Source organism: Erpetoichthys calabaricus, chromosome 6 (assembly GCF_900747795.2).
Source record: "Erpetoichthys calabaricus chromosome 6, fErpCal1.3, whole genome shotgun sequence".
Lineage (NCBI taxonomy): Eukaryota > Metazoa > Chordata > Cladistia > Polypteriformes > Polypteridae > Erpetoichthys > Erpetoichthys calabaricus.
Window position 1 is genome coordinate 37137753 of NC_041399.2, and position 18428 is coordinate 37156180.

At 41.7% G+C, this 18428-nt stretch overlaps 1 protein-coding gene across 1 annotated transcript in view; it reads right to left on the reverse strand.

Annotated features, from left to right (window-relative positions):
- Window positions 1–18428, reverse strand: part of ube2v2 (ubiquitin-conjugating enzyme E2 variant 2) — a 40966-nt gene that overhangs the window by 20644 nt on the left and 1894 nt on the right. The window contains exon 2 of the mRNA XM_028803502.2: window positions 13773–13918. Within this exon, the coding sequence (XP_028659335.1) occupies window positions 13773–13918 (146 nt within the window). The remainder of the gene's footprint in view (window positions 1–13772; window positions 13919–18428) is intronic.

Genomic DNA, 18428 nt, shown 5'->3' on the forward strand with positions numbered 1-18428 from the left:
CATCAACTGTGCAGCAGTGTCACACAGTTCACAAATCTGATTGTTACACAAAAAGTCCACCAAATTCAGCAAGGTCAAATTACCTCCACTAATAAAATATAAAATGAATCAATTGCAAACCATAAACCCACCATTTAACAAGCAACTGCTTAAACTTGGCTCATGCTGTTGCTGTAACATTAGCCACTCACACTCTTAATGGCCATTATGATTTTAAACCAATTCATCTAGATTTTGTAGTTAAAAATAAAGATAAAATAATAATAAAAAAAACCATGCAAGAATGTACAGTGTGAATAATGATGTACTAAGAATTATGCATGACATAATTTCAATGACATGGTTTCAAGTCACTATTGTTTCATGTATTATTCTTAACTAGGGGGCTCCGCCCCCTGCTCGCTTCGCTCGCCAACCCCTGGTGTTGGGTAACCCGAAATACATTGATGTATGTATGAGATATATTGGAGTGTAAAGGTGTAGATGACGAACAAAGGAAGTAAAGAACCCATAGCATGGCACATTAGAAAGATGTATTGGAATATTTCTTTATACACAACATTTGTAGTAAAGATGGTGTGTTGTCCTTGAATGAGTTTTCCTTGGTATGGAGTATCTATAACTTTAACGTCAGATGAACGCCGATCTCTTGAGAAGGCAACATAAAGTTGTCCATGTCCAAATACAGGCTCAGAGAGGTATATGCCAACTCTGTCCATGGTTTGTCCTTGGGATTTGTTGATTTCATGGCAAATGCAGGTTTAATGGGAAATTGGCATTGCTTAAGTGTAAAAGGAAATTCCAGGTCAGAACTTGTCTGCTTCTGCATTTGTATTGGCCTCTCTTTCAACCTCATGTAGCATTTTTATAGACTTAGCTAATGGGTGATTGTTTATGACTTCAGCGACGTTTCTCATTATCAGCTCTGTGCATTGCTTGTTTTCAGGAAGGTTCATTCGTTGATAGATTGCGTCATCTGGATCTAACACGTAGATTTGTACATATTTGTGTTCGTGATTTGGTTGAGGGTGCACTGTTCCAATCCGATGTAATATTTGTCCACATACGCGAAAGCAGTATGGGCCATTGTCAGCTGGTGGCCTGATATTTACCCCGGTAGATGCAAAAGCAAATGAACTATTGTAGGATCTAATGCAGTCCATAAAGTTTTTACTTTCGGGTACATTGTTAGTTAGAAGCTTCCGTAGATATTCAGGTTATTCATTTAAAGGAGGCAGTCTAACCTGACCCTTTTGACAACAACGTGTAAACTCATTAGTTGTATTGCCAGTTGTTTCTTCAGGGAAGTTAAGTGAATGACAATGACAGCAAATGATATTCATTAATCCTAATGAATGTTCACTAACAATCTATCCGGCGCCGCCGTGAGTGGCAGCCTTTTCAGCAGCTCCGTGTATGACTGTATATGTATGTGTACTTTTCTACTTTTATTTTTCTATTTTTATTTATTGTTTAAATTGTGAATTTCCCATTGGGATTAATAAAGTATCTATCTATCTATCTAATAGTGGACTCATTACAGAATGCATTGTCAGCTAACTGGCGGAATTGTTTAGCGGCCGTTTGTCGTTCCTTTCTTTGCCGTTTATCTAATGACTCTGCTGTTTGAGAGGCGCGTTGTAGGCACCTGCGTTCATTAATTGTATTCAGGTGGGCTCGCTTCTGTATGTCCATTAGTTGAGATGTTTCGTTTTGGAGCCGTGACTCCTTTGGTTGCGTTGTTTGAGAAGCGTGTTGTAGGCGCCTGCGTTCATTTTTTTTATCCAGGCGGGCTTGTTTTTGTAGCCCTGTCAGTCGAGCTCTTTCTTTTTGGAGCCGTGCCTGCTTTGCTTGCGGCATTTCAGACGCGCGCTATAGGCGCCTGCGCTCATTGATTTTATCCAGGCGGGTGGTTGTGCTGTTAATAATGCATCACTGTAATGTGATTCACATATGCTATATGGTTTGTACATGTGAGGATGCCGTACGTTTAATACGGAGAGTTCGTTTATTCTTATTACCCGGACCATGATATGTAGTGTGGACGTTTAGTTCAGAAGCGCGTTGTAGACGCCTGCGCCTTTCGTACTATCTTTGTGGACCTTTGCGGATTCCGTAGCGTCTTCCGTTTGACTCTGGGGTGCAGAATCCTCTTTTCTGTGTGGCGTTAGTTGAGCTATTTCGTTTTTGAGCCGTGACTCCTTCTTTAGTTGAGCTCTTTCGTGTTTGAGCCGTGACTCCTTTGTTTGCGGTGGATCACACTTCGCATGCTGTTTATGAGACGCACGCTGTAGGCGCCTGCACACTATGTCTCCTGCGTCCATCGCCGTGTACCTGGGTCCGTGCCTTCCGGTTTACCAGTCTCGGTTAGTAATATGGATGTTTTTGCTATTCCAGAACTTTTATTCCATAGTTTAGTGACTTTGCTAGAATGCACAAATCCTCAAATTACACTGAACTAACCAATAAATAAAAAAACAGCCAGAATTAAACTTTCTGATGACCAGCTTGTTAATAACTTTTGTGAATCTAAAGGAAATTATTATGTATCCTGATGCTTTCTTTACCTGTCTCTGCACTTAAAGGAATTTCATGGTGTTATTTTGTTTTGGCAAATATTAATGTAATTCTCATAAGCATGAATATATTTGTAATCTTTATAACTTGCTTTACAATTATTTTCCATGAATTTCCCTAAAAACTGTCAAAATTCAGATAAAACAAAACCAGAAGTGGATATGAAGAAGCAATGTGTTCTTAAGACACAATGTTTTCTGAAGAAAGTAGAGAGAAAAAAAGGGAATAAATAAACCTCATATTTTATTACGGTTGTAGTGTTGTACTATTATAGACAAAATAACAATACAGTAATCCCTCCTCCATCGCGGGGGTTGCGTTCCAGAGCCACCCGCAAAATAAGAAAATCCGCGAAGTAGAAACCATATGTTTATATGGTTATTTTTATATTGTCATGCTTGGGTCACAGATTTGCTCAGAAACACAGGAGGTTGTAGAGAGACAGGAACGTTATTCAAACACTGCAAACAAACATTTGTCTCTTTTTCAAAAGTTTAAACTGTGCTCCATGACAAGACAGAGATGACAGTTCTGTCTCACAATTAAAAGAATGCAAACATATCTTCCTCTTCAACAGAGTGCGCGTCAGAGAGAGAAAAGCAAACAAATCAATAGGGCTGTTTTAAGTATGCGAAGCACCGCCGGTACAAAGCTGTTGAAGGCGGCAGCTAACACCCCCTCCGTCAGGAGCAGGGAGAGAGAGAGACAGAGAAAAACAAAGTCAAAAATCAATACGTGCCCTTTGAGCTTTTAAGTATGTGAAGCACCGTGCAGCATATCGCTTCAGGAAGCAGCTGCACACAGAAGGTAGCAACGTGAAGATAATCTTTCAGCATTTTTAGACGAGCGTCCCTATCGTCTAGGTGTGCGAACAGCCCCCCTGCTCACACCCCCCTACGTCAGCGCAAGAGAGAGAAAGAGAAAGTAAGTTGGGTAGCTTCTCAGCCATCTGCCAATAGCGTCCCTTGTATGAAATCAACTGGGCAAACCAACTGAGGAAGCATGTACCAGAAATTAAAAGACCCATTGTCCTCAGAAATCCGTGAACCAGCAAAAAATCCGCGATATATATTTAAATATGCTTACATATAAAATCCGCGATAGAGTGAAGCCGCGAAAGGCGAAGCGCGATATAGCGAGGGATCACTGTATAATGTCAGGGCTTGAATTTTGGCACAGAATTGAGAATATTATGTAATTTAAAATTATACATAGCTCAGAAAAAAAAACCATGATTTTTGCATGCTTTGACAGTGAAATGATATGACCAATTAATTAGGAGTTGCAATAATTTGTAGTGTAGTAGTGACACACATTTGAATTAGGAAATTAGAAATGATAGCGACAGTAATTGTACCATAATTAGTACTGATACAGGAACAAAGGCTTTGCATTAATCCTCTGACTATATCGGACATGGCTACATTTGTTTGTCTATCCATCCACCCACTTTCTAAATATCTTATCCACTTCAGGACTGTGGAGAATAAGTGTGAATTCTGGTTTCACTGAGAACGAGGCAGGAACCAACCTGTGGGATGTTGAAACAAACTCAGAATATCCATAAAAGACATGTTGCTAACCTAGAAGTTATATCTATATGTGTGATTAGTCTACAATGGTGAGAAAATGAGGTGGTTCATGTGATAATTCCAAATTAAATTTATTTAGTTAGAATTTAAAAACTTCCACATTGGCCAGACATGTGTGTTGCTCAACCTGTATTTTCTGTAAAAAATACCCTTTTGTTGTTAAACACCTGAATTTCATTTGGATAAAGTAATTAAACATACTCCTAGCACACGGTTTCCTAAATTCATAGTAACACCAATATATGCAAATCAATTGGTCAAAGAAGCTGCATTATCATGAATATGAAATATGTAATGTTTTATTAGGGATCAAGAAGCACATCCATGGAAGGTGTGTCTTCTTTTTTCTGCTGTCTTTCATCACCACCACCTGTAATTATTTGAGATAAAGACTTTACAATTAGTTCAGTATCATTATTGGATTTAAAATAAATTAATCAATCATCCTGCCTACAATGTCTATTGGCCTTTACAAAGGAAAACATCTACTGCAATATTGCAGATACTCTGATATTTGTATAGTGCATTTTCAGGTTTGCAAGGTTTTATAAAGCCCACTTCTGCACTTACTATAACTGGAAATGTATTTTGTTGTTCTCTTCTTATCATCCACTTTACTAGTGAACTTTACAAGCTTTTACAAAGAAATGATCACAGAAATTTTAACATCTCTGTGTTGATAAAGGTTTATAGTCATATGAAAACATTAGATGTCTGAAAATTAACTTAATATTTTGAAAGCACTGGATTTCACATTAAGTAGATTAATTGCAGCATTGTATGACTTATTTCATTAACTTGAGCCTTACAGCAATTCATCCACTGCTTTAGTGAGACTAATGATACAAAAAAGCCTAAAAAGTATATTCAGCAACACTGAGCTCTTAAGATTTATGCTGTCAGTGCAAGCTAGCAGAACCACATAAATATTAAAATATGACAGTCCATTCTGTCATTGTTTGAATCCACTAATTCACATTCAGGCTTGTGCAGCTCCAGCCATTTTCAAAAGCAAGAGGTACATGAGAGGAATCAAATCTGGGTGGAAAGACTGTATAACATGTGGCACTTTCAGTCACACATACACACACACAAGACGGATATAGAGTCATTAGATAACATCACATCTTAGCATGTCTGAGAAAATACCAGAGCAGCCAGAGAAAAACTAAAAAAACTAAAGGGTGGAAGCAAACTCCACAAAACTTGTTTTCAAGTGGGGTTCAAACCCAGCCACAGGGACCTATGAGTTCCACTACATTACTGTATGAATAAGAAAAGTGTATTTTAGGAATGTTTGGAAGTTATTTCTGCATGCATACTACCTAATAATAACCCTATAAACCTATCAATCAGCATACTATTCAGAGAATAAATATTTTGCATTGATGCTAGCTGCATGAATGTTACTTAAACAAGGAAATTCAGACCAATTACATCTCTGTTCCTTTCTCTAGTAAGTAACATTTATTAAGATTATGAATAACAAATGTAAGATATGCCTCTTTTCATTTAGCTAACTTCAAACACACAAATAAAAGATGTATGAAATATTTTATGGAATACTAGACATTAAGCCCGTTACAATAACGGGCGCTAGAACAGTAGTCCATAAACATTAGTAGGAACAGTCTATATTAAATGGCAAGGGACCTTTTACCTCATTAAATTTTTTCCGTAAAATGCCTGTAATTTTCTCTGACAGTAATACTGGCTTTGCTGACCGTAATATGCGTTTAATTTTCTGTCACAACAGTGGGCAATCAGCAGATTCTCCCCAGCAACTGATGTAATGTGTGCGAAAATAAATCTACTTTTAAAAGTCATCGTATTGTAATATCATGAAAATTCGTATATTTAGGAAAACCCCTTCAACGACTGACACTTTACCGGGCCAGGCTTCTTAATCGCAAATCTGACATCCTCAGAGTGAACACTTGCACAATGGGGAAGCTGGTTTCTGCGTCTCAGTACCCGATTGCATTTTTCGTGTTTTATGTTTAAGGTCTTACCTCATTTACCGAAATCCGATTGGATCGGCTGCACGATATTTTATAAGTCCCGCCCTCTCTGTCTTGTGTGACGCGTTAGGCGGCCTTTGAAGCATCGTACCGTGCCCCGCGCATGCGCACTTCACCAGAAGACACACATACACGGACACTGGATGCACACAGGGGTTTTATTAAAGAGGATTACCTGTAAGGTTATTAAACAAAGTAAATAGAGGAAATACATAATAGCTGTGTGATATTAAAATAAACTTGGCATGCAATTTCATGTTTGTATAAGACCAACAAACGTTTTGTTCCGTCTAGGCTGGATTACTGGGACTCTGCTAGAAAATGTTTTCAGCAACTGCTATCTGACCTTTCCAACTCATCAAGAATTAATCTACTAAAATTGTTTGCCAATAACTCTTAAGAATAATTATGAATTATCTACATTAACCTAGTCAAACCTACGTGCAACCTCTTAATTACTGTACTTCCCTAAAGCCCCGGCACATTTCGCAGCTTTCTCAGCAAATTTCAGTCATAGCTGTCATTTAAATAATCTTAATTTGTCAGGGACAGTCATGGCACACTTCAGTGACCCTCCAGTGACCACCATTCATGTAGTTTGACATCCCTAGCAACTCTGACAGATGAGTCTGCGAATAACCCTGATAAAATATTTTCTTTTGTCATAAACTGCGAACACTGCTTTCTAATATTTTTCTCACTTGGTGAAGTTGTGAAAGACTCACAAATAGGCTTGTCACTGACTGCAATTATTTTATTTGTCTGCAATCATTTTACATAATCATTTGAATTCATGATTTTACATTCTAAAGTCACAAATCACTTTACACCTCCTTTTGTGTCTGTAGTACTACTGCTTTTTTAAGTGTAGAGGGAGACAGATAAAGTAGTCAGTCTACACAGATCCAGACCCTGGAAGACAAAAACTGGAGGAAAAGAAAGGCATGTTGCAAATAGGACAGTGTGTGCTGTACCTAATTCACAGAATTCAGACATCAACTAGCTATACCTGCATATTTTGCAAAACTTGCATATTTAAGGTACTTCAGCCACGCACTTCTGACCAGCTCTAATGGAAACTGAAAACTTCAGCCTGCTGAGTTGGTTGTCCATATTAAACAAACCCATGACTTTGGCTGATCTTACAATATATACCAACAAAGAGTTTGTGGATCTCGGCACACTCCATTGAACCACTGCTAGTATTTGCTGTTTTCACTTACCATTGGGGCATCACTTAAATTTAGAGTGTCAACATCAAATTTTGAAATGTTTTGAAATTGTTTTTACCAGGTGGTCTAACTGAGCAGAAATCCTGTCTACAGGAAGTTAATGTGAGGAGTAGTTTGCGTGACGAAGACCCCTGGGTGGAAAGCAAGATATGTATGCAGGAGCTGAAGAAGGAGGGAGTCAGGACCACTGAGGATTCACGTACAAGACAGAAGATAGTGATGAGCTGACCACACAGATTGAAAGGTGTGTGAGGAAGTACAGCCCAACGATCAACCACATTATGGATTTATATTCCAAAGAATTTAAACTACTAATGTTTTGAAGTTTAGTGTTTATAAATAGCCTCATCTTCACTGGGTGTTATGTACATTATAATATCACTACACATGTTAGGCGCCGCAGTGAGTGGCAGCCTTACCAGCAGCTCCGTGTACGACTTTATCTTTCTGCCTTTTTCTCTATCTCTCTGATCACTCCTACCACTTTCTTTTATGTGGACTTGTTTCCTGGACACTTTTTACTACTTTGACATGGATTTTTACACGCCGAGACTCGTCTATTCAGGTAGTCAACTTGTAGCGCTGAGAACAAAGGCCCATGCCGGTGTGGTTCCCTATTTACCTGATGAGGTAAGAAGGCCGTATTGTGGCAGCAGAGCCGGTGCTAAGTTAAAGGCTAAGCGGCTAGCGAGGAAGTGTCGATACAAGCCTTTGGTGCCTTCTGTGACCCTGGGAAATGTGAATTCAGTACCAAATAAGATCGACAAACTGGCTGTGCTGGTGAAAAATGACAGGAACTACAGAGAATGCAGTTTCTTGTGTTTTTGTGAAACATGACTAACAACTAGCATCCCATATGCTAACGTGGAGCTACCCAGGTTTGGCACAGTTAGAGCAGACAGAGACGCAAATACCTGTGGGAAGCAGAAAGGAGGAGGACTCATTCTCTTATGTGAACACAAGATGGTGCAACCCTGGACATGTAAACGTCAAAATCTCCACTTGCTGCAGGGACATCGAACTGTTGGCCATAAGTCTGCATCCCTATTACTTGCCCAGAGAGTTTGGACACGTCACTGTTGTTATTCTTTACATCCCTCCTTGCGCGGACATGGAGATAATGGGTGACATCATCCTCTCCGCTGTTGCTAAACTACAAACACAGCACCCTGAGGCACTTGTGCTATTCTCTGGAGATTTTAACCATGTGACGCTGGACAAAACATTACCTACCTTCTCCCAGTATGTGGATTGTAACACCCGGGGAAATAGGATTATTGACCTACTGTATGCAAACGTTAAGGACGCCGCTGCCTGCGCTTGGGAAAGCAGATCATAACCTGGTTCTGCTTCAGCCCCACTACAAACCAAGAGTGAGGGAGCTACCTACAACCACACGCTCATTCAGGAAGTGGTCCCATGAGGCAGAGCAGGCTCTGAGAGACTGCTTTAGAACTATGCTTTGGAAAGCTACCTACAACCACACGCTCATTCAGGAAGTGGTCCCATGAGGCAGAGCAGGCTCTGAGAGACTGCTTTAGAACTATGCTTTGGAACACTGCTATCATGGGCTGCATCAGGAGTGGGCAGGAGGAGGAGCATAGGAACCTAATCAAGAACTTTGTTAAATGGTGCTATTCAAACCACCTACACCTGAACACCAGCAAAACCAAAGAGCTGGTGGTGGATTTTAGGAGGCCCAGGCCCCTCACAGATGCTGTGATTACCAGAGGTGACTGTGTGCAGAGGGTGCAGACCTATAAATACCTGGGAGAGCAGCTGGATGATAAACTGGACTGGACTGCCAATACTGATGCTCTGTGCAAGAGAAGAGAGAGCCGACTACACTTCCTTAGAAGGCTGGCGTCTTTCAACATCTGCAATAAGATGCTGCAGATGTTCTATCAAACGGTGGTGGTGAGTGCCCTCTTCTACACGGTGGTGTGCTGGGTAGGCAGCATAAAGAAGAGGGACGCCTCACGCCTGGACAAACTGGTGAGGAAGGCAGGCTCCATTGTAGGCAAGGAGCTGGACAGTTTGACTTCTGTGGTGGAGCGACGGGCGCTGATCTGGCTCCTGTCAATCATGGAGAATCCACTGCATCCACTGAACAGTATCATCTCCAGACAGAGGAGCAGCTTCAGCGACAGACTGCTATCACTGTCCTGCTCCACTGACAGACTGAGGAGATCGTTCCTCCCCCACACTATGCAACTTTTCAATTCCACCGGGGGTGTTGGGGGTGTTGTAGTAAACGGTAACATTATACAATGTTATTGACTGTTATACCTGCCTCGCACTCTCCACCTTGCACTGCGGTTTTATCACTCTTTAATTAATATTGTTTTTATCAGTATGCTGCTGCTGGAATATTTGAATTTCCCCTTGGGGATTAATAAAGTATCTATCTATTAGTTAAGTTAAAGTAGCAAAAAATATAATAAAATATTAATCACATTTATTTTTATGACAATCGTCAACAAAAGTTACATGATTGGGTCAGGCCTACTCAGAAATAAGGAACTGCATCTTTTACTTAGCTGAATGAATATCCATTCAAACATGCTTACTCGTTTCAGTTTCTTGGGGAGCAGCTGCCTATTTGTGTAGCCTTGAGAAGCAAGGCTGGAACAAACTGTGGAAGGACCACCATTCCATCATGGGTTGCAACTATGCAGACAGGCACACTCACTCTTGGCCAATTTAGACTTTTCAAATAGCTTACATGTCTATGATGTGGGGGAAAAAAAAAGTATCTCATGGAGAAAGATTTGAGAAGAATATGCGAAGATCGGACAATGTCCTGGCCAGCATTCAAGCTAGGGATTCTGGAGCTCTGTCACAGTCGGGCTAACCACTTTCCTGCCATGTCACACTTTAAAAAAGTAATGCAGATATAAAAAGAACTTTAATACTGATAAAATAACAAATGCGAGTTTATAGTAAGCTTTTCAGTGATCCATAAAATATAAAAAAAACTCATAAAAAGAAAAGTCCACATTCACAAACATTTTCTTAATAGAATAACACAATAAATAACTCAGGTTTGTTTACTGAAGGTTAAAAAAAGAAAAAAAATCAAACATTCCAAAGTCACTACTGCAAAAAAACAGGCTTAATGTAATTAAAAATGATGAATGAAAACTTTGGACAGCGTTTTCCCTTGCCCGGACGCGGGTCACTGGGGCCCCCCTCTGGAGTCAGGCCTGGAGGTGGGGCTCGATGCGGAGCGCCTGGTGGCCGGGCCTGCACCCATGGGGCTCGGCCGGGAACAGCCCGAAGAGGCAACGTGGGTCCCCCTTCCCATGGGCTCACCACCTATGGGAAGGGCCAAGGAGGTTGGGTGCAGTGTGAGTTGGGTGGTGGCCGAAGGCGGGGACCTTGGCGGTCCGGTCCTCGGCTACAGAAGCTGGCTCTTGGGACGTGGAATGTCACCTCTCTGAAGGGGAAGAAGCCTGAGCTAGTGCGCGAGGTCGAGAGGTTCCGGCTAGATATAGTCGGGCTCACCTCGACGCACAGCTTGGACTCTGGAACCAATCTCCTTGAGAGGGGCTGGACTCTCTACCACTCTGGAGTTGCCCCCGGTGAGAGGCGCCGAGCGGGTGTGGGTATACTTATTGCCCCCCGACTTGGAGCCTGTTCATTGGGGTTTACCCCAGTGGACGAGAGGGTAGCCTCGCTCCGCCTTCGGGTGGGGGGACGGGTCCTAACTGTTGTTTGTGCGTATGCACCAAACAGCAGTTCGGAGTACCTACCCTTTATGGAGTCCCTGGAGGGGGTGCTAGAGGGCATACCTTCTGGAGACTCCTTCATACTGCTGGGAGGAGGACACCCTAGGCCTCAGTTCGATGATCGACTTTGTGGTCGTGTCGTTGGACTTGCAGCCACATGTCTTGGACACTCGGGTGAAGAGAAGGGCGGAGCTGTCAAATGATCACCACCTGGTGGTGAGTTGACTTCGATGGTGGGGGAGGATGCCGGTCAGGCGTGGTAGGCCCAAACGTGTTGTGAGGGTCTGCTGGGAACGTCTGGCAGAGCCCCCTGTCAGAAGTAGCTTCAACTCCCACCTCCGGCAGAACTTCGACCACATCCTGAGGGAGGTGGGGGACATTGAGTCAGAATGGGCCATGTTCCGTGCCTCTATTGTTGAGGCGGCTGACCAGAGCTGTGGCCGTAAGGTGGTCGGTGCCTGTCGTGACGGCAATCCCCGAACCCGTTGGTGGACACCGGCGGTGAGGGATGCCGTCAAGGTGAAGAAGGAGTCCTACAGGACCGTTTTGTCCTGTGGGACTCTGGAGGCAGCTGATAGGTACCGGCAGGCCAAGCGGAATACGGCTTTGGTGGTTGCTGAGGCAAAAACTCGGGCGTGGGAGGACTCTGGAGAACAACTTTTGGACGGCTTCGAGGAGATTCTGGTCCACCGTCCAGCATCTCAGGAGGGGTAAGCAGTGCAGTGTCAACACTGTATATGGTGGGGATGGTGCACTGCTGACCTCGACTCGGGACGTTGTGGGTCGGTGGGGGGAGTACTTCAAAGACCTCCTCAATCCCACTAACATGTCTTCCAATGAGGAAGCAGAGCCTGGGGACTCGGAGGTGGGCTCCCCCATCTCTGGGACTGAGGTCACCGAGGTGGTCAAAAAACTCCTTGGTGGCAGGGCCCCGGGGGTGGATGAGATACGCCCGGAGTTCCTCAAGGCTCTGGATGTTGTAGGGCTGTCTTGGTTGACACGTCTCTAGAACATCACATGGACATCAGGGACAGTGCCTCTGGATTGGCAGACCGGGGTGGCCTCTTTAAGAAGGGGGACCGGAGGGTGTGTTCCAACTACAGAGGGATCACACTCCTCAGCCTCCCTGGAAAAGTCTATTCGGGGGTTCTGGAGAGGAGGGTCCGTCGGACAGTCGAGCCTCGGATTCAGGAGGAACAGTGTGGTTTTCGTCCTGGTCGCGGAACAGTGGACCAGCTCTACACCCTTAGCAGGCTCCTGGAGGATGCATGGGAGTTTGCCCAACCAGTCTACATGTCTTTTGTGGACTTGGAAAAGGCATTCGTTCGTGTCCCTCGAGGAATCCTGTGGGGGGTACTCCGAGAGTATGGGGTACCGGTCCCCCTGATAAGGGCTGTTCGGTCCCTGTACGATTGGTACCAGAGCTTGGTCCACATTGCCAGCAGTAAGTCAAACCCGTTTCCAGTGAGAGTTGGATTCGGCCAGGGCTGCCCTTTGTCACCCATTCTGTTCATAACTTTTATGGACAGAATTTCTAGGCGCAGCCAGGGCATTGAGGGGGTCCGGTTTGGTGGACTCAGGATTGGGTCACTGCTTTTTGCAGATGATGTTGTCCTGTTTGCTTCATCAGGCCGTGATCTTCAGCTCTCTCTGGATCGGTTCGCAGCTGAGTGTGAAGCGGCTGGGATAGGAATCAGCACCTCCAAATCCGAGACCATGGTCCTCAGCCGGAAAAGGGTGGAGTGCCCTCTCAGGGTTGGTAGCGAGATCCTGCCCCAAGTGGAGGAGTTCAAGTATCTCGGGGTCTTGTTCACGAGTGAGGGAAGAATGGAGCGTGAGATCGACAGGCGGATCGGTGTGGCATCCGCAGTAATGCGGGCTCTGCATCGGTCTGTCGTGGTGAAAAAGGAGCTGAGCCGCAAGGCGAAGCTCTCAATTCACCAGTCGATCTATGTTCCTACCCTCACCTATGGTCATGAGCTATGGGTAGTGACCAAAAGAACGAGATCGCGAATACAAGTGGCTGAAATGAGTTTCCTCCGTAGGGTGTCTGGGCTTTCCCTTAAAGATAGGGTGAGAAGCTCAGTCATCCGGGAGGGGCTCAGAGTAGAGCCGCTGCTCCTCCGCATTGAGAGGGGTCAGATGAGGTGGCTCGGGCATCTGATCAAGATGCCTCCTGGATGCCTCCCTGGTGAGGTGTTCCAGGCACGTCTAACCGGGAGGAGGCCCCGGGGAAGACCCAGGACACGCTGGAGGGACTATGTCTCTTGTCTGGCCTGGGAACGCCTTGGGATTCTCCCGGAAGAGCTAGAAGAAGTGGCCAGGGAGAAGGAAGTCTGGGCATCTCTGCTCAAGCTGCTGCCCCCGCGACCCGACCTCGGATAAGCGGAAGAGAATGGATGGATGGACGGATGAATATCAACAAAAACATAATGAAAACTGCCTAAACTTAAGTAACAAATGGAAAATCTATCATACATAATAATAGAAATGGAACCCTGCTTTTCTTTTTTAAACATGTGAAAAAGAAAATTGGTATCTCACAAACATTATGCAAAAACACTCAGGAAAGACTTTGCTGACTTGAAAAATATGACAGGGATTCCATTATGCACTTACCCTTGGAGGTCCAATAATCATTCCTGTCCATCTTGTAAGTGTCATATCTTCGTCATCTTCAAGACCCCAGCTAACAGTGCCATCTCCAACTCCTTTCTGTCCCTCTTCCAGCTCTTCCAATAAACGAAAGTTGCGTGGAACTTTTACTGTAGAAAAGAAGACAGTTAAAATGTGAGAGCACATTTGAAAAGTCCTTGAACTTTCTCCAATGTTAGAAAAACACTGCAGAGATGCACACATTGAAAACAAAAGCTCCTGTAGGCAACCTGATAAATGTATCCAAATCGTAACTTTTACTATGATTAATTATATCATTACTTACTGCAGCAGTTTTTCATTTCCCCACTAGATGTGCGAATACTGTATCAGCTGTTTAAGACTATGAATATTCAACATCATCAATGAACTGCTATAACATCTTTGCTTATTGATCAATTTGGGAACCAGAATACTGTAATTCCTAATTTTCTCACAGCTTTCTGTGGAGTAATACCCAAGGGGACATTACAGTGTGATTAAAAATCTAGACTGCTAACATGCTGTTTTATCCAGTTCAACTCTTAGAATCCTAAATTAGTAACCTAAAAATTTGTCACATTACATGAGTTTTCCCATGATTTTCAGTTGTAGCCTTCATCTAGATAATCTTCGCAATTTGGAAGCAGTCAGTGGAGCGCTTTCATGAAACAAGTCATGTAATATGACATGCCCATAAACTCACTCCAAATAGTTTGTGACTTGCCTCTATGACTTGGGCGGACTCTGTGCATGAATGTTCATCCGGGAGTACAATACATATAATGCAGTGACAAGAAATAAGGAATATGGGTGTTTTGCCTCTCAAAAAGAAGAGAAACCTATCTGTCTGATGTCTTGTGTTTTACGTACCAGGGCAGAAAAAAATAAGGGCAAAGACAGTGGCTAAACCCACCCAATTTATTTATTTAAATTTCAGCAGGCATTTACCAATTTAATCCTCTTTTAACTGAAAATGATAAACTTCTGCAAACCCTTTGGATATTTCACTGTTAAAGGATGATTACTTCATATTAAGCCTTTTTCCATTCTCTATATATGCACTGAGGTAAAACAAAGACACAAAAAAAACCAAAACAAACAAAATAAATTAAAAACAAGGCAAAATGGATCATCACCTGCTTGTTGTTTTTATGAAAAGGAAAATGCCAACAATTATATAAAAGAACAAATCAATTTCTTGGTAGTTCGTTCTTAAATGACACAAGAAAATCTATGTCTCCTAAAATAGAGAAATCTTAACCAATGCATTCAAGTGGCATTAAGTTTTGGAAAATACAAAAATATAAAACTGACAAATAATAACATATTACAATAAGCATAATGATCTGAAAAATGTACCATGCATTAAGTTAGATGTAGTGTCATGCTATTTCATAACTTATAAATTTCACAGTACAAATATATTTAAAACGTAACTGAAATATTACTATGGAAGATTATTTATGCCAAAATTAAATGCAATCCAGTTAACTATATTGCAATGCAATGCATATGGTGCATTTCATTTTGTTATAGTTTTATCATGTTATAATTAAAAATATATTAACCAAACAATCAATTGCTTTTGCTATGACAAGCAATTTTCGTATTAGTTTAAAAAGCAACCTCCAAATATTAGGTGAAAAGACAATTTCCCCTCTGGGATTAATAAACTATATCAAATCAAAAATTGAAATCAAATTAGTACAAAAGTGTATTGCATTTTCATTCACATCTAGATAGATAGATAGATAGATAGATAGATAGATAGATAGATAGATAGATAGATAGATAGATAGATAGATAGATAGATAGATAGATAGATAGAATAATACATCAGATCTCATAACTAAAAGCAAAGACACCACCTTTTGCTTAGTGGCTGCTCCAAGTGAATTGCATTTCGATTCAAGATGATGCATTCATTAATTATCCTAAAACTGAATGTAATCAAATGACCAATCGGTGTCAACAGTTGGGTAAGAGGCATTCCAATCATGAGTGTGTTCACCTTGCGCTATAGGTGGTAAATGGAGAGTTGACAAGGCAGGGAATAAGCCATCACATTGAAAGGTGGAGATGAAAATGACAATTTCATGCTGTATTGGCAGATTGCTGGAAAGGGCCAGTGTAATATGAGTAGCAAGAGAAGAAGAATTTCCAGTTGCTACAGTTAACATCACTAGAACACATTCAAGGGCTAATGTCCTGAAGAGCTGCAGCATACAATTTTGTAATTTGTCAACCAGGATGTCCATACAGCAAATACAGCAATATTCTCCTAAATCTGGCTTGTAAATACCTGCAGACAGGGATTACAGTACTAGCTATTGCAATACTTCTTGACATACCGTTCAGAACTATTAGAGGAAGAATAGAACAATGTGATGTAAGGAAAGCATAACAAATTATCTAGACAACCTAACTTACATGTAAACTTTCCAAATGCTTCTCACCATTTCTGTTAATTACTCCACATTGACAAAGTTTATGCTTGCCCAGAGGATAAAAAAATGTTTATAAGTGAAAAGCCTCTTACCCTAACTGCTAATGCTGATTGGTCATTTGATAACATCTGGTTTTGGCATGATCTTGAATCAGAATGCAATACACATGGAGCATTTAATGTGGCGCACACACACACACAATACACATGTATTTTATTTAAGACTGACACGAAAATTGCATGCCATAGTGAAAATCAATCATTTTGTTGATGTTTTTCATTATGACACAATTAAACTGTGCCAAAATGAAATGCCCCACATGCATATGCATTGCATTGTACTTAACATACTGCATTTTAAATATACAAATATATACAATATATTTACATACAAATATATATAAATAAATGAAAAGTTGACTAACTCACTCTCTCAGAAACAAAAACAGTATTTAATGTTTAGTTAAAAATCTGAAATTTGGCAAGATGTACATCTAGGACAGTATGAATCAGTTAAGAAAGGACATTTTGATATACAGTAATCCCTCGCTATATCGCGCTTCGCCTTTCGCGGCTTTTATATGTAAGCATATTTAAATATATATCACGGATTTTTTGCTGGTTTGCAGATTTCTGCGGACAATGGGTCTTTTAATTTCTGGTACATGCTTCCTCAGTTGGTTTGCCCAGTTGATTTCATACAAGGGACGCTATTGGCAGATGGCTGAGAAGCTACCCAGCTTACTTTTCTCTCTCTCTCTTGCGCTGACTTTCTCTGATCCTGATGTAGGGGGATTGAGCAGGGGGGCTGTTCGCACACCTAGACGATACGGACACTGGTCTAAAAATGCTGAAAGATTATCTTCACGTTGCTATCTTTTGTGCAGCTGCTTCCTGAAACGACATGCTGCACGGTGCTTTGCATACTTAAAAGTTCGAAGGGCACGTATCGATTTTTGATTGAAAAACAAACTCTGTCTCTATCTCTCTCTCTGTCTGTTCCTGACAGAGGGGGTGTGAGCTGCCACCTTCAACAGCTTTGTGCCGCGGTGCTTCGCATACTTAAAAGCCAAACAGCCCTATTGATTTGTTTGCTTTTCTCTATCTCTGTGACTTTATCTGCTCCTGACGCACACTCCTTTGAAGAGGAAGATATGTTTGCATTCTTTTAATTGTGAGACGGAACTGTCATCTCTGTCTTGTCATGGAGCACAGTTTAAACTTTTGAAAAAGAGACAAATGTTTGTTTGCAGTGTTTGAATAACGTTCCTGTCTCGCTACAACCTCCTGTGTTTCTGCGCAAATCTGTGACCCAAGCATGACAATATAAAAATAACCATATAAACATATGGTTTCTACTTCGCGGATTTTCTTATTTCGCGGGTGGCTCTGGAACGCAACCCCCGCGATGGAGGAGGGATTACTGTATGTCAATATATTGGGGTAAAAAAAAAGCTTAAATATAAAATTAAATACCCTAAAATCTCAAAAATACTTTGACTGATTTTATTGAAATTTGGTGATGTTATAGAAAAAGAAAATTAGCTGACCTATTTTTTTTTTTTGTCAATAATTTTTTGTTAATATTTATTAATATTATGCTGATGTAATGGTCAGGGCTTTATGAAAACAAAGGACGGGTCAGAAGTGACTGATGGGCCACATGAATGGCACCACTAACCATTAAGGAGGACAAACAACTGAAGAAGGGTCAGTTTCTTCTGTCATCAAGATTGGCAGGTACAGTGAGATGTGAAATGTAAGAATTAAGTGTGGTGAAGCTCAATGGTTAGCAAATTTGCGATAAAGCTCTATTGAGTGTGCCAGACACTGCGGCTGTGAGTGTAAGGTGTTGCTTCACTACAAGCAAAAAAGTGAAGGAGGGTGAAGTAGAGGCATAAGTGGTATTCTCAGATCCAGGACAAACCAAGGGTGATTGCATCAGTTTAAGGTTCCCCCAAGAGCTACTCCACTGTAATATACTTGCATTTATGGACTTTGAAAGATGGACCCCCCATCTGAAACCATTTATATTTACGTGCATGTCTGCTTACTCTGAACAGGGATGCCCCTCCCGCGCTCAAAAATCTTTACATATGCATTCACATCTGCAGAATCTGAAAGGGGAACCACATACAACTGATGAAAAACATGAAAAGAAACCACTACGCGAATGACACAAACAAATGAAA